The sequence below is a fragment of the Saccostrea cucullata genome, unplaced genomic scaffold, assembly GCF_032062105.1.
Source record: "Saccostrea cucullata isolate Sc308-1 unplaced genomic scaffold, CSIRO_AGI_Scuc_v1 ctg4, whole genome shotgun sequence".
In the NCBI taxonomy this organism is placed as follows: Eukaryota; Metazoa; Mollusca; class Bivalvia; order Ostreida; family Ostreidae; genus Saccostrea; species Saccostrea cuccullata.
The window spans coordinates 789,606-803,627 of NW_026920828.1; the positions used below are offsets into that span (position 1 = coordinate 789,606).

General features: G+C 30.7%; 1 protein-coding gene across 1 annotated transcript; it reads left to right on the forward strand.

The window, feature by feature from the left end:
* The first annotated feature begins 7,157 nt into the window (after positions 1 to 7,157).
* Positions 7,158 to 9,396, forward strand: LOC134258381 (uncharacterized). The gene is made up of 3 exons (XM_062740909.1): positions 7,158 to 7,234; positions 7,810 to 8,365; positions 9,302 to 9,396. The coding sequence occupies exons 2-3, from the start codon at positions 7,811 to 7,813 to the stop codon at positions 9,311 to 9,313; spliced, it is 567 nt and encodes a 188-aa protein (XP_062596893.1). The 5' UTR covers positions 7,158 to 7,234; position 7,810; the 3' UTR covers positions 9,314 to 9,396.
* The last annotated feature ends 4,626 nt before the right edge of the window (positions 9,397 to 14,022 follow it).

Genomic DNA, 14,022 nt, shown 5'->3' on the forward strand with positions numbered 1-14,022 from the left:
CTTTTAACCCTTAAATAATTTTACTAAAAATTAAGACTAAAATCAAATTTCCACAGCCATACAGTTAACTAATAAGATTTAACATTTCGTCAAGCATCACTACGGTAATTTGTGATTTCTGCATTTTGTAAACACCATATTACCTTTTTGTTTAGTCATTATCAAGTTTTCATATTAAACTCTAATAGACTGTAAAAACATGAAAATATCGAAGAGTTATCCTTCTCAAAAAAAATCTATACACAATACCGAATGAAGAGGGTTTAAAACATGGACTCATGAAAATTGGAGAGGTGGGATCCAGGTGCCTAGGAGAGCCATTTTCGAAGAAATTTTAAGGTCGGCAGGGGATGCTAATTCCTCCATTGTACCTGATCTCTCCGCTGATGTTAATAGAGGTCCGACTTAGCTCTGCTCCGGATATGTATTGTTTGAATGGGTTTTTGAGCTTGCATATTAAACATTTCATAATGATTGGTCTTCTATAATCAAATAAGGAATCAATTACCGCGAAGCGATTTATAAAAAAACGTAAACCGCTCCAACCCAGCAGTATAACTTGGGTTACTATTTAAATCACTCCCTATAATTTAATTTTTCAATAATTAGATGTAGAAAACAAGACAATATCTCCCTTGAGGAGGTTCGATCCTGAGCTTTTGAGCAGATTCTGGTCTGCAACTTTATTTCTAAAATTCTACATCATTTTTAATTTCTAACATTGAATCTGAAATCTACAATGCAATTTAAATTATTTTCAATGAAAAAGATGCGATTAAATTCCATTCAAATAGGATTATGCCGGAAATCATATTTTGTGGCTGAAGGTTTTTTTTAGAAGAAAATGTTCCATTTTTCCCATTTGAACTATATACTGTACTGTTCATTTTAGATTCCTATTGTCTATGCTGGTTGCACACAAAGCTTATTTTTTGCAGTAAAATGTGCTATGCTGGTTCTGAAATATCTATTAAAGTGTTTCGTATGAATTCTTTCAACGAATTGTGACAAATATAGAAAATATCTTCTGAAAGTCCAGGAAAAAATTGAGCCAATTTTAACATTAAATTGACAATTTCTTATTAGTATCTAAAAAAAAATGTACATCATATACCCCACTTTTGAGGTTCTTAAAGATAACTTTGATCTATCTGCTTAAATTCAGCAAAAGTTTAAGACATTTTACTAATCTTCTTGCTTATTAAGTTGTCAATGCCAGAAAAGTAACATTCTGTGAGTACAGAAAGTCAAACAATTAATTGCAAAGCAGTTTGAAACTATTTCTTAGTCACAATTTTAAAGTGATTCTTTTAAAAAAAAAAATAGACTTATAGTATATTTTGTTCCACACTTTATTTTTATAAAAAAATATTGGGGGGGGGGGGGGTTAGACGATGTAATTTTTAATTAAGAGACAAATTTCAATGCAAAAAGGTCATATTAAATGTACTCTAGCGCCAAAAGAAGTATATTGAACCCCATTTTTTTAGTTGATTTTTTGATTAAGCTATGTGTGAAGACACTAAAAATATACTTGACAAAAAAGTTTCAGGCTTGAAATATCAGGATCCATCCTCGTTAATGATGCCTTCAAATTGTTCATATTTTAAACGTACGAGGGTTGTCCAAAAAGTTCGCGGACAATGGCGTTTTCTTTAAAATAAATGATTCTATTTATATCTATTGTATATCAAAATATTTCTTATGAAAAACTAAGTCAGAATGATTTAATTTTTATTGATGGAACTTTATATTTTTGTAAAAATCGGGGTCTTTAATGGTCGCGGATAGTGCGCACGGACCACTTTAAAGTCAAGCTAATTTCATTATAACGTCAACATTTGGATTTTGAATTTTAATATACATGTTCATGGACACACACTACATTTCCTTTTTAATGGTACCACACTTCCAAGTGCTATCAATAATCTTTAAGAATAAATTAGATTTATTATACATCATTTTTATCATAGAGTTTGATTGTTAGATTACCATTAAATTATATTATTTAATTTTAAAAATTCGAATCAATACACAGAAAATTACGAGTGTCATCAACATACACAGTTTGTATACACAAATTGCACAGCCCAGTCAGACGCTGTGCTAGAATTATAACAACGTCATGAATAAAAATCTCCATTTTCAGCAAATTACATGTGTTTTTAAATTCTTTTAGTGTCTTTAAATTTGTACACACCGTTATAGCCTCTTTACTTGTGTTACATATAGTTTTCATTAAGTTTTGACTTGTTTTATATAGAAAATAATCATTTATTCCAAACACTGTATATAAGAGTTTATGGTATTTTAACCTTGGTCCGTAAGCACTATCTGCGATCTTTAAAGACCCCAATTTTTACAAAAATACTAAGTTCCATCAATAAAAATCAAATTATTTTGACTTGGTCTTTCATGAGAAATGTTTTGACATACAATAGATTTATATAGAACCATTCATTTTAACAAAAACTTCATTGTCCACGAACATTTTGGACAACCCTCGTAATGTTAATCGGATTGATACGTTTTTGACGTAAGTCATTGTGACGTAAGCAACCCGGGTTATACAATTTAAATTATTTTTTATCCAATCAAAAAAAGGCGTTATAACCAAATTAAATTATAGTGAGAGAAACAGAGAGAATGCTAATATACAAAAATGTAGACAGGTAAAGGTACTACATTCTTTAGTTGATTATAGAAGACCAATCAAGATCTAATGATTGATAAAGAGAACACTTCCTCGCTGCTGATTATGCTTTCATGTTATAAAAATGAAATACAAACGTTCAGTAAAACAATTAACAAATGATTGATTGTGTTTTAGCGTTTTGAATCTATTATTAATTCTCTCTTGCATAGGTGTTTTCAGCAATTAGTACAGTTTTTAATAAATATTGTACAGAAATTAATTACTGCTTTAAATTATTAAAGTACATGCAAAAGAAATAATGTAACATTGAAGTTCAAGGAAGGAATCTTCCAAGATTCAAAGAGGACGGAAAAATAATGGACGAATTAGTATGAAAAACGTCGGTCAGCATTTAATTAACTCAATGAAAAATTGTTTTTGCTGACAAGGTCATAACATCGACCGTAGAACTTATGAAATTATGACTTAAAACGAGACTGTTGATATTTTTGTTTCATCAACTTGCTTGTGAATAATTTACGTCGTTTAAGAAATTGTTCATACTTTGAGCATGCTCTTGCGTATCGAATCAGCTGAAATATATAAACTCCGTATGCAGGCGATGAAGGTATACTGCTGCATTAGTAAGGAAAGTTGACGATTGAAAAGTTAAAGTCATCTCGTTTATCATAGAGCTTGGTTGTTAGATTACCATTAACGTTTTTTTTTTCAAGTAAAGTATCCAAAGATGAAACAGATGTGTCAGACTCTAGTATGGTATCTTTTATCCCAAGCTCACCGGGATATATCGTATCGACATAAGAAGGGAAATTACTATTCTTAATTGATAATACGTCGTTGATATTTCTATATGAGTTGAAGGCCACAGCTAGTGTTTTCTTCTTTTCACGCATAAGATTTTGGACAAATTCTGCTTCATATGAATACAAAATTAGGTCTGCTAAAAACAGGGTGCAATTGGTAACCATGGGAATTCCAATAGCTTGTTGGAAGATCCCGTCTCCAAAACCCACATAGATATTGTCAACCAGAAACTCAAACATGTTTTTAATATCAACGTCAGAGCACTTGTATGTACAATCAGAATGTTTTTAACTAAATAATTTTGCATTTGACCAATGACAAGGTAAGTAAATTTTCGATTTCCATTTTTATTGAAAAAAAAAAGCCGTCAATGATATCATAAAGCCTGGACTTTAACTTATCGTGGGGAATGGTTGTGTATAAAGTTGAAAAGTCGTAAGTTTTAAAGCTGTTTGGAAAAATCTTTTGATTTCAAATTGTCTAAAAGTTCCTTGGAATTTTTAAGTATCCACATCTTATTTATACCACTTCTTGAATATATTGTTGCACAGTACTGTTGAAGTTTCTCCTTCAATACTATTGATATCTAAGTGAGGAGTAAAAAACGAGTATAGAAAGATTTACTGGGACGCGCTATGTATCTTTGTTTGTAATGATTTTGTGAAGTTTCAGAATCCAAGATAGGTATGGTAATTCAAATTCATTTTGGTTCTTTGGGATCCTTGGGATCTTAAAAATATTCAAAACTGCATTATAATTTTTGAAGAATTTCTTTCTTATTAGAAATCACTGTTGTCATCATGGGATGCCTACTTCTATTTCAACAGATAAAAACTTTCTCCTTTTGCATAAAAATTATCTCACCATAGAGGGTCTATCAGGTGATACTTCCAAATTAACATAAATAATTTAATTAAAATAGTTATTGGCTAACCTTAGCCTTATTAAGTATAAAAAAATAAAGGCCTGCCAATAAAAATGAAATATATCAGCCTAATATGATCCAATGATAAGTAACACTTTTTAACAAGTTCATTATAAGGATCATAGTTCAGTCTTTAAATAGCATTTGATATACAAAAACAAGATATTCCTCTCCCATTTATACTTATCAATTGACCTTTCAACTACGTTTTTACAGAGATAAATTATCATAAGTGAATAGCAAATACGAAAAACTTCTTTCAGTAAAATGTCAACAAATATATTGACCAAGTGGTGCAGTACTTAAAATATTGGTTTAAAAAATACCCTTGCTTTTTACAACTTTATATACTCGGTTTGACTCTTAGATGCCCAAAAAGCAAAGAAATAAATACAAAACATGATTAAAAAAGAAAGAAAAGCACAGGAAGCAATTTCTTAACATCCCTCAAAATATTCCCGGTTAAACTTTACAATCTAAAGTCTTTGACAAGAATTTTTTTGAAGATTCCAAAACAAAAATGGTTTACTATAATATATCCTATTTTGCATATCAATGATATAATTGTTTTTTCATAAGATATGGTAATATATAAGATTAAGAGACAGTTCATTTTCAAATAAGAAAATCACTTGAAGGATGTTGATGAATTAAAATATACATGTATCTACATGTATCTGAAATTCTTAGTGAAAATAATTTAATTTACTATAGCTAATTATAGTACTTTTTGTTAGGGATTGCTCAAACTAATGAACTAAAAAGTTGCTAACTTTCCTCAATGTAATAATAACACGAAACTACCACTGATGGCCCTTTCTTTTGGATGTAGGTTCGAGTACTGAGTATTATCGGGCGTTTTGACCGAAGAGAGAACATGTATTTGTAAGATTTGTTTGCGATTCTTGCCTTTCTTCCTTCGCTATATTTCTTCCTTTTAATCAATTAAAGGTGCACTAATATTTCGACATTCATCAATCAATTTCATATCTTTTGTAATAATGTTTATGTTTTAAATAAATTACTGTAGAAGCACATTCAACTCATGTTTTCTCTTCAGCATCTTTAAGGAGATTAGGAAATCCAACTGATACAGAAATATTTTTAGATTCATATTTACCTTTCTCAGATCTCTCTAAATTTCCATATCATTCATGGTCAGCAGAGCATTTACAGATATCAAGTTGCTCACAACATGTACATTTTTGGTGTTCCTACAGATTTTGATTAACTAGTTCCACAGCGCCCTTATTACACTCCTTTTCCATTTCTGGATTTCTTAATTTTCATGGACACAAAGTCCATAATACTGTCCATCGGAGGAGTGAGCATCCCCCGCCGACCGGCCCCACCCGCCGTGTGCTCACTGTCACGATTATGAAATAACGGAAACATCCGTCGTCAATTCAGATATCAAAAACAATTTTTTTTTTTAATGATAAATTGTAGCAAGCTCAGTTTTTACATATGCCCTCATTTTCATGTTTTTGGCATAGACTTTGTTAAACAGTCTCAGTTTTCTGATCGGTATAGAAATAGTTTAAAATTTCTAAGAAAAATATAGAAAAATGAACGGTGCTTTTGAATTCTTTATTGTATTTTTTGACTGTGAAAAAATAAAATAAATTGCTTCTACGTTTATTATGATAAACTGTGTGTTGCATTATTTATTAAAAGTAATCCTTGAATGGATATAATTATATTTTATTCGAATCTCGATCTTTGCAATTCAAAAGGCGACTTTATAAAGCTAATTGTGTAATTAATTCATTTGATTAAGAACATTGTAAATCATAACCAAATAGGTTTATCTTTTACAAGATTTACTGTCTAAGGAAGCCTCGGTATGAAAAGGTCAACTCAAATGTGTTGCCATTAATCAAATAACAGTTAATCAACACCAGCTTCTGATGGACCGATTTACAAAATAACTTACTAATCAGACATATTTTAACTTCATGCATTATCTTGCAAAATCGTTTATTTTCTTTTTGAAAAAAATGCTTGCGTAAAACTAGCTACAGAGACGTAGATGAGGAATGTTTTGTTCTGGAAATAGTAAATGAATAAGTTATGAATATACAGTAAGTAATATTTTAAAATGGCAGTTTGAAAAACTGGAGAAATAAATCGAGAAACAGCACACTTTTTGTGTGCTATGAATATACATTTTTTTCAATCTGGTTGCTCTGCAGCTCTCTGGTCTGTCATATTACTTTTTGGAGAGAGCTATACAGTTCTGCAGCTAAATGAACCCCTGATCCACCAATAAAATTAATCAGGTTAGACTTACATCAATCGGGAAGAACATTGAAAATTATATAAATTTAGTATCGTATCACGAGTGTTGAGGCAGATTTCACGTTGAAAGTACTGCATCACTACTTGATTTCATCGACGTCATTATTACTTAACCGATTTATTTCCGCCAGAAAGTCGAAAAATTTAACACGTTTTCTAAATTTAGACAAGCATCAACCAAAAGGCTCAATCACTGTCATACCCAGAGAACAAAATACCTTCATCATGGGGTCGTTGATAAAAGTATCACGCCTCGACGGATAGCTCTCACCTGTTTGAAGGTTCTTTTCCATAAATCATTTTATTTACATATAAACATTACAGAAGTCGCAATAATCTTTAAACCAATAATTGAACTATAAAAACCCAATTAAAATGATTTATTTCAAGATTAATCATAACACATTTTTTGTGGCTAACTTGCTATTTTAAGTAAATAAGCGGACGTGAGTCTATTCTGATCAGGTATCTGGAATAATGATGAGGATATAGGGTATATAAATAGGCAGCAAGATAGAACTCCTTCAGTCCTGTCAGCAACCCATAAAGTAAGTAGCATAGGTACTCAACTTAAATAAAATATTTATCTCTAATCTAAAGTATTTTCTCTCTCTATCTCTCCTTTTTTTAATAATATAGCAACTTTCTTCTTTGATTTGCAAACATGTTTCATATTTTGTTTTGCAAACAATATGTTATACCAAATAGAAATTCTTTTCGAAAATCACTACGTGTGCAAATATTTCTTCAACATGTATTTCCATCTGCTAAAAAAACGAAGGATATTATAATAATATTTTTGTTTTATAACATTTTAACTTTATCAATTGTCTTCTTTGACTTATCTGGTTTTAAGTATTGTTTTTAAAAACATATAAAAACAAATTTATCTGATTTATTCATTTTGTTCAGATTTCTTTGTCATATCTTCTTAAAGACAAAAGGAATTTAATATTTCACAAAGAATGAAATTAATATTTTTATACAGCAATCTAAATAAATTAATTTTTTTGCTTATATTTCAAACAAATTATTAAAATGCAAAAAGAAAAAAAAATCTTCCGAAAACGTCAAAAAAATCTTGAAAGCAAGACTAAAGTTTTTTATTGAAATATTTTTCCAGAATGTTCTCCCTGATTTGCGCTGTTGCTTTGGTTGCCTCGGCTGTCGCCGATTCTAGTCCCAGTGACTATGGCAAGACCAAACGCGTCCACAATGCCGTGCCCTACACAGCTGGTCTGGGAACTACGGGTGTGCTTGGCGCTGTACAGACACCCTACTCATACATGGGCGTCAACCAAGGGTTAGCTGGACTCCAAGGACTCCAAGGAAACATGTTGAACCAATATGCTTACCAGGGTCCTCAAGGTTATCTGAACCAAGGATATTTGACACAAGGCATGGTGGGTTTGAACCAGGGAGTTCTTGCTGGTGGCATGAATTACGGAGATGACGATTATCTCCGACTGCAGTACGCCTCCATGTACCAGCCTAACCTCAATCAATATGGATCATATGGTCCATACTCGAACCTCAACCAATATGGGTCATTTGGTCCATACATGAATCTCAACCAATATGGGTCATTTGGTCCATACAGGAACCTCAACCAATATTCATCTGGTCAATACATGAACAGTTATCGACGACCCAACGTTGGAGGGTACGGCCGGAGAAGGGTAAGGCAGACTAAATTCTGTATTGCAATATGAGCTGCATGTTTGACATCGGAAAAAAACGTTACAAATTTGTAATTAACTTTTTCAATGACAGAAAAATAGAATATTAATAAACTTCTCTTGTTCATATTTGCTATGAAAGAACTTTTTATACGCTTTGATTGAAGCAAAATTGAATTATTGTCGTCCGTACAATAATGATTTCTTATATAATACTGTATATTCAGTTGTACAGAAATATTTCTTCTGAAACATTTTAAAATTTTATTTTGGTTTTATTGATCATAAGGGTTTAGATTACATACAAATTCATCATAATAACACATTTTACCAGCAAAATAAAATTCTCAAAAATGCAGCTCATATTGCTTTAAGGACATGAACTTTTTGTCTTTTTCTATAGAGTTGAAAAGTTCCAATTCTTAGAGGAACTGTGTTCTGCACTTTAATGTTTATACGAGATAGTGTTGTACACTTCTAACACAATCTTGGATAAAAGAAACACATCTAGAATATATGTTTAGTATTTTTTAAATATATTTTTCTTTGAATCACCCAAGAATATTCATCAATTGATATCTTTCAAAAAACATGGTAATGCATGCTGATTTTTTGTCTATGAATATCTGATGGTACTATAATCTTAAATTAAGAATATCTTGAAAATTTATTAGTAGGTAAGCTACGTTGCATATGGCCTTAAGTTAATTGTTTATTTTTTTTTCTAATTCTTTTTCTTTCTTCCATAGACACTGAATTTTTATTTTAAAAAAAATAGATTAAAACATTATATACTTTCTAACATATCTATTTAAATTGTGTTCGGACATTCTATTCAATCTGAACACACATTTACACGTTTAATAAAAAAAAAATCATATAAAAAGTTTATCCCTTTCATGATTTAATGATAAACTGTCCTTTTTCTTATTTCAGGGTGTGTATTGATAGACAAGGGCGATTAATCCGCATTGTTGAACCATAATTATGTATGTTTGTGTTTTATGATTAAATACTGCAGTTTAAAACTACTGAGTAATTGTTTCTTATAATGCCATGGCAGACGTTTCCAGAAGTGGTTTATACTTTGATCAATTCATATTTTGACGTATACATCGGTCGTTGTTTAGAAAATAATGTTTCGATCAGAAAATCTTGTCTATGAAGACCAGTGTCTTTAATAAAAATTTTATGTAGTATTTATAAACTCGACCTATAAAGGATTAAAAAGCAATTTGTTTGTCAATAACTTACTTCGTTATAAAATTTGTTCATATGTAGAACATGCATAATTGCGTATCGAATCAACTGAGATATATAAACTCCATTTGACGAAAGGGAATTTGACGATTGAAATGTAAAAGTCATCACGTTTATCATAGAGCTTTGTTGCTATCTAAATATGAAACAGACTCTGTGATATCTTTTAATATCTCAAGCTCGCCAGAATACATGTATATCGTATCGACATAAGGATGGAAATAACCATTTGTTAATTGACAAATATACACTAGACAAAATTGCTAACGCACCACTTGTTGATTCTTATTTCTGAATTGAACATTTGCCAGATCATTGCTAGTGTTTATAATATGCCATTATTTCCAATACAGTGGGACTGACAAGTCTTGCTATCATCAAAAGACCCTTGAGTGACCTTCTTGTACGAAAACCAATTTCCAGCTGTGCATTGTGCATCATCTTTGCCCAGATATGAAATTCTTGATCACTAAAGGTGGTCTGTGAGGTTGCCACAGGGGTAGTCCCCCAGTTATAAATCAAATAACAATCTGTCATTGACTCTCATATCACCTAGTAATCATCCGGTACCTTAGTGTCATACCAAATCCACTCAACTTCCGGTTTATCTAGTTTTGTGGAACAATTTTCAACTTATTGTATGCTGCTAACTTAATGCAGTGGTAAACATTTTTATGCTTGCTAATATATTTGCAACATTTTTCACGAGTTGAATCGATAAGCTTTGCATTGTTTTCATTTTTTACAGATTTCTGTTAAGAAACCCCCTGCAGACGCCATGGTGTCTGCTTTAGCACGCTTTTCTAGCGTCAAACGCCGCATTCGGTGTAACTTTTTTCTGAGTTTTAATTAGTAGGAATGTAAAGAACACGATTACGAAGAAAAAATTGAATTTTTTCTCTTCAAAAATGCAATAGAAACGATTTTATTATTTTCTTTGAATCGGTCACACTTCAGTGAACACTGTAGTAACTTATAAGGTTTGACATTAATATGCCTCATTTTTTATTATTCTAACATATTTATAGATATAGTATATGTGTCGATATATCTAAATGTCAAATTAAAGGCCACAGCAAGTGTTTTCTTCTATAATGCATAAGATTTTGCATAAATTCTGCTTTATATGAATACAAAAATAGGTTTGCTAATAACAGGGCGCAATTTGTACCCATGTAAATTCCAAAAGATTCTATAAAATCTGGCCCTCAAAAACCACAAAGATATTGTCAATCAAAAACTTAAGCATCATGTCAACTTCAGAGTACTTTTGTGTACAATCAGAATGTATTTTTAAAGAAACAATTTTGAAGTTTTATTGCGTAAAATAATTTCGAATTTTAATTAATGTAGAATTCTTCTCATATTTCTTGTATTTAAAAATTAATGAAATTTTCACAGAATCAAGAAGACAATATCACTAAGTGATGGTATCAGTCAAATCAAATTTGAGACAAGGTCAGTTCAAGGTCATAACCTTTTCCCTGGACATTAAGAATTAAAAAATTCTAATCATACGATTCCTACTAGCATTTCGAAAGATTGAATGATTTTCTTTTTGGATAAATACCCCGGTAGATATTGTACCATGTAGGGCCTACTAGATGATAGTAATTACATATTTAACTGAAATGGATATTGGCTAATCCGAAATTCCTCTACTTTTCTTAAATTTTTAGAATATATTAATTAATAGTTATTTCTATATGCTTCTTATGTAGCATAGCAGAATTTTGTGTATATAACTTTAAAATTGTGTTTTTATTTTTATGCGTTTATAATTATGAAATAGAGGTAGATAAATAAAAGTTTTACAAATATATAAAATTACAAAGTTATTAAAAGTGTTTGTGTTGATTTATTTTACAATTTTGTTAAATTAATTATTTTCCCACCAAAACTCTATTGAGCGATTGGTGTGGACATATCACATGACTAGTGACCATAGACAGGTTTTTGAATCTATTGGGGGTGTTGGTCATTCTTGTCCAGCGCTGTGGTACCAGCAGGTTGTGTTTGTTATTTCAATTTACATTAGTGGACTTAGGATTTTTCATTCATGGTATGTTTGACTTTTTGTTTGGTTTTTATCTTTGAGGTTTGAGCATTGTTTCAGGATGAGATTTCTATTTTTCCAGTAGTTAAAACTTGCATGTTTAATTCTTTTAGTTTAGCACAGCACTTAGTAAAATTACCAGATAATTTGGAGAGCCTAAATTCCATAATTTTGGTAAGTCGTTTGTTAAATATTATTTGTAAATGTAAGTGTAAATAATTGTTTTATTTTATCACTAAACTTTCATAGTTAAATAGGTTCAGTGGAGATTACCTTATAAATTAAATTTATAAGTGTTTAAACTATAACGATATTGAGTTAATGCGTTCAGATACGTATTAATCAGTGAAAGACTATTTTATGATTAGTGTTTTGTATTATAATATGAACACTTGATTATTATATACATTGCTGAGGTTTTGTACATTATTTTACAGGGCCAATTATCTTTATTATCAAGGAATATCTATTTACTATGTGTGAGATGAGTTGGAAATATCATAATATATAACCTGCTGAACTTTGAAACCTGTGTTGTCTTCTTTTACTACGCAAACAAGGCGGGACTGAAGAATTGGTTCAGGATTAAAGAACTTCGACAGGTATTCGGAGGGATCTGAGTTCGATTCTCGTCAGGAGCGTCAAGTGTTCTCCTTCCCATTAGAGCCGAGGTTGGCGGCCAAAGGAAATGTGAGTATGCGTCAAGGCGGGAAAATAATTAATTTAACAAAATTGTAAAATAAATCAACACAAACGCTTTTAATAACTTTGTAATTTTATATATTTGTAAAACTTTTATTTATCTACCTATATTTCATAATCATAAACGCATAAAAATAAAAACACAATTTTAAAGTTATATACACAAAATTCTGCTATGCTACACTTATATTTAAGTTTTTCTTATTTTCACAAACAGTAAACTGGTCACATAAAGATACAAAATGATACATAAACAAAAAGTTCTGATGGTTTACTAAGAGAGAAAAAATACTTTTACGGATTTTCGGCTCAAATATGTAGCTTTCAAAAGCTAACATAGTTCTAGTTTGTTTGAAATATCATACTTATTTGATATATTTTGAATGTTTAGTCCCTTATTATTAATTAAACTTAACATTTGTATATTTCTTCAAGTCTTTGATTGTGTAAAAATTATAACTAAATTCATTGTTCTGTAATAATTTTGAGAGACAGAAAAAAAGCATTCCGCCAAAAAGATAGTCCCTGATAGTTTTCAAATAGTTTACCATTTCTATTTAAAGTTGTATAATTGTGATGAGGAAAGAAAAATGTGGTCTTTTAAATCTCCTACACCTAAATATATAAGAAATATGAGCAAATATACTTTGAATATTTCTTCTAGTCAGAAACCAGAGAAGAATCCTACCTTACAAAGTTTTGGAATCAGTATAGGTATGGTAATTCAAATTCAAAACTGACATATGATTTTGAAGAATTTCCACCTCAATAAAGGGAGCTATGGGTATTATTTGGATTACCACTAGTAGAATCAAATCCAAGTTTCTGTAAAATATAATTCATATAATAGACCTTACAAACAAAGACAATTTTGTTATCTGGTTTGTCAGCACTCAGCAGAGACCAGTACATACTGATCGTGTATTCTATCTAATTCTTTCTTCATACGTAAAATTGGATTTCACTACGTATACGACCCTTTTCAGTGTAACAGTCTAACATTGTCCCCTGTCCCGTTCTTTGTACAAAATAAATCTCAAAGCAAATTTTCAGCTAGGATATTTAAATGATCAATCTATACCAAAGCAAGAGGATATGTCTCAAATCAAATTCAACAAGTCCAATGAATCTTTTATAACTTTTCAAAAATCAAATCATTTTTTTTAATTTACGCTTAGAAAATAAAATTGTTCTTCAAAAGCCTTTAACTTTGTATTGAGGTTGGATTGTCTTGCAGAAGGAACCTGATTCATTTTTTAATGTTGTAAACGTAAATAAGTGAAACCACACATTCGAATAAGTAAAAATTACAAAGTCAATTTTAATAGGTAAAATAACTTGATCGGAAAGGTGATACATGTATCATCTACTTACCTACCCATAGCCCTTGTTATGCCCGCGGGCACATACCGGGTAGGGCAAGGACTTCTCCCTATCTTAATCTTGAAAGAGATGCTCAAGAACCTTTACTTTTAATTGATATCTACTTTTTATTTCGGGTAAGTAATATCACCAATACGAAAATGGGATACCATACATGTATACTTGAAGTAAACAGATGAAATGATCTTTTTGAATAGCTGATATCTATTTTCTTAACATTTTTCATGAATTTGTGGATAGTTGTCCGCAAGGGAAA

What these genes read in the sequence shown, in the direction of transcription:
- LOC134258381 (XM_062740909.1), top strand. Translation starts at nt 7,811, where the DNA reads ATGTTCTCCCTGATTTGCGCTGTTGCTTTGGTTGCCTCGGCTGTCGCC.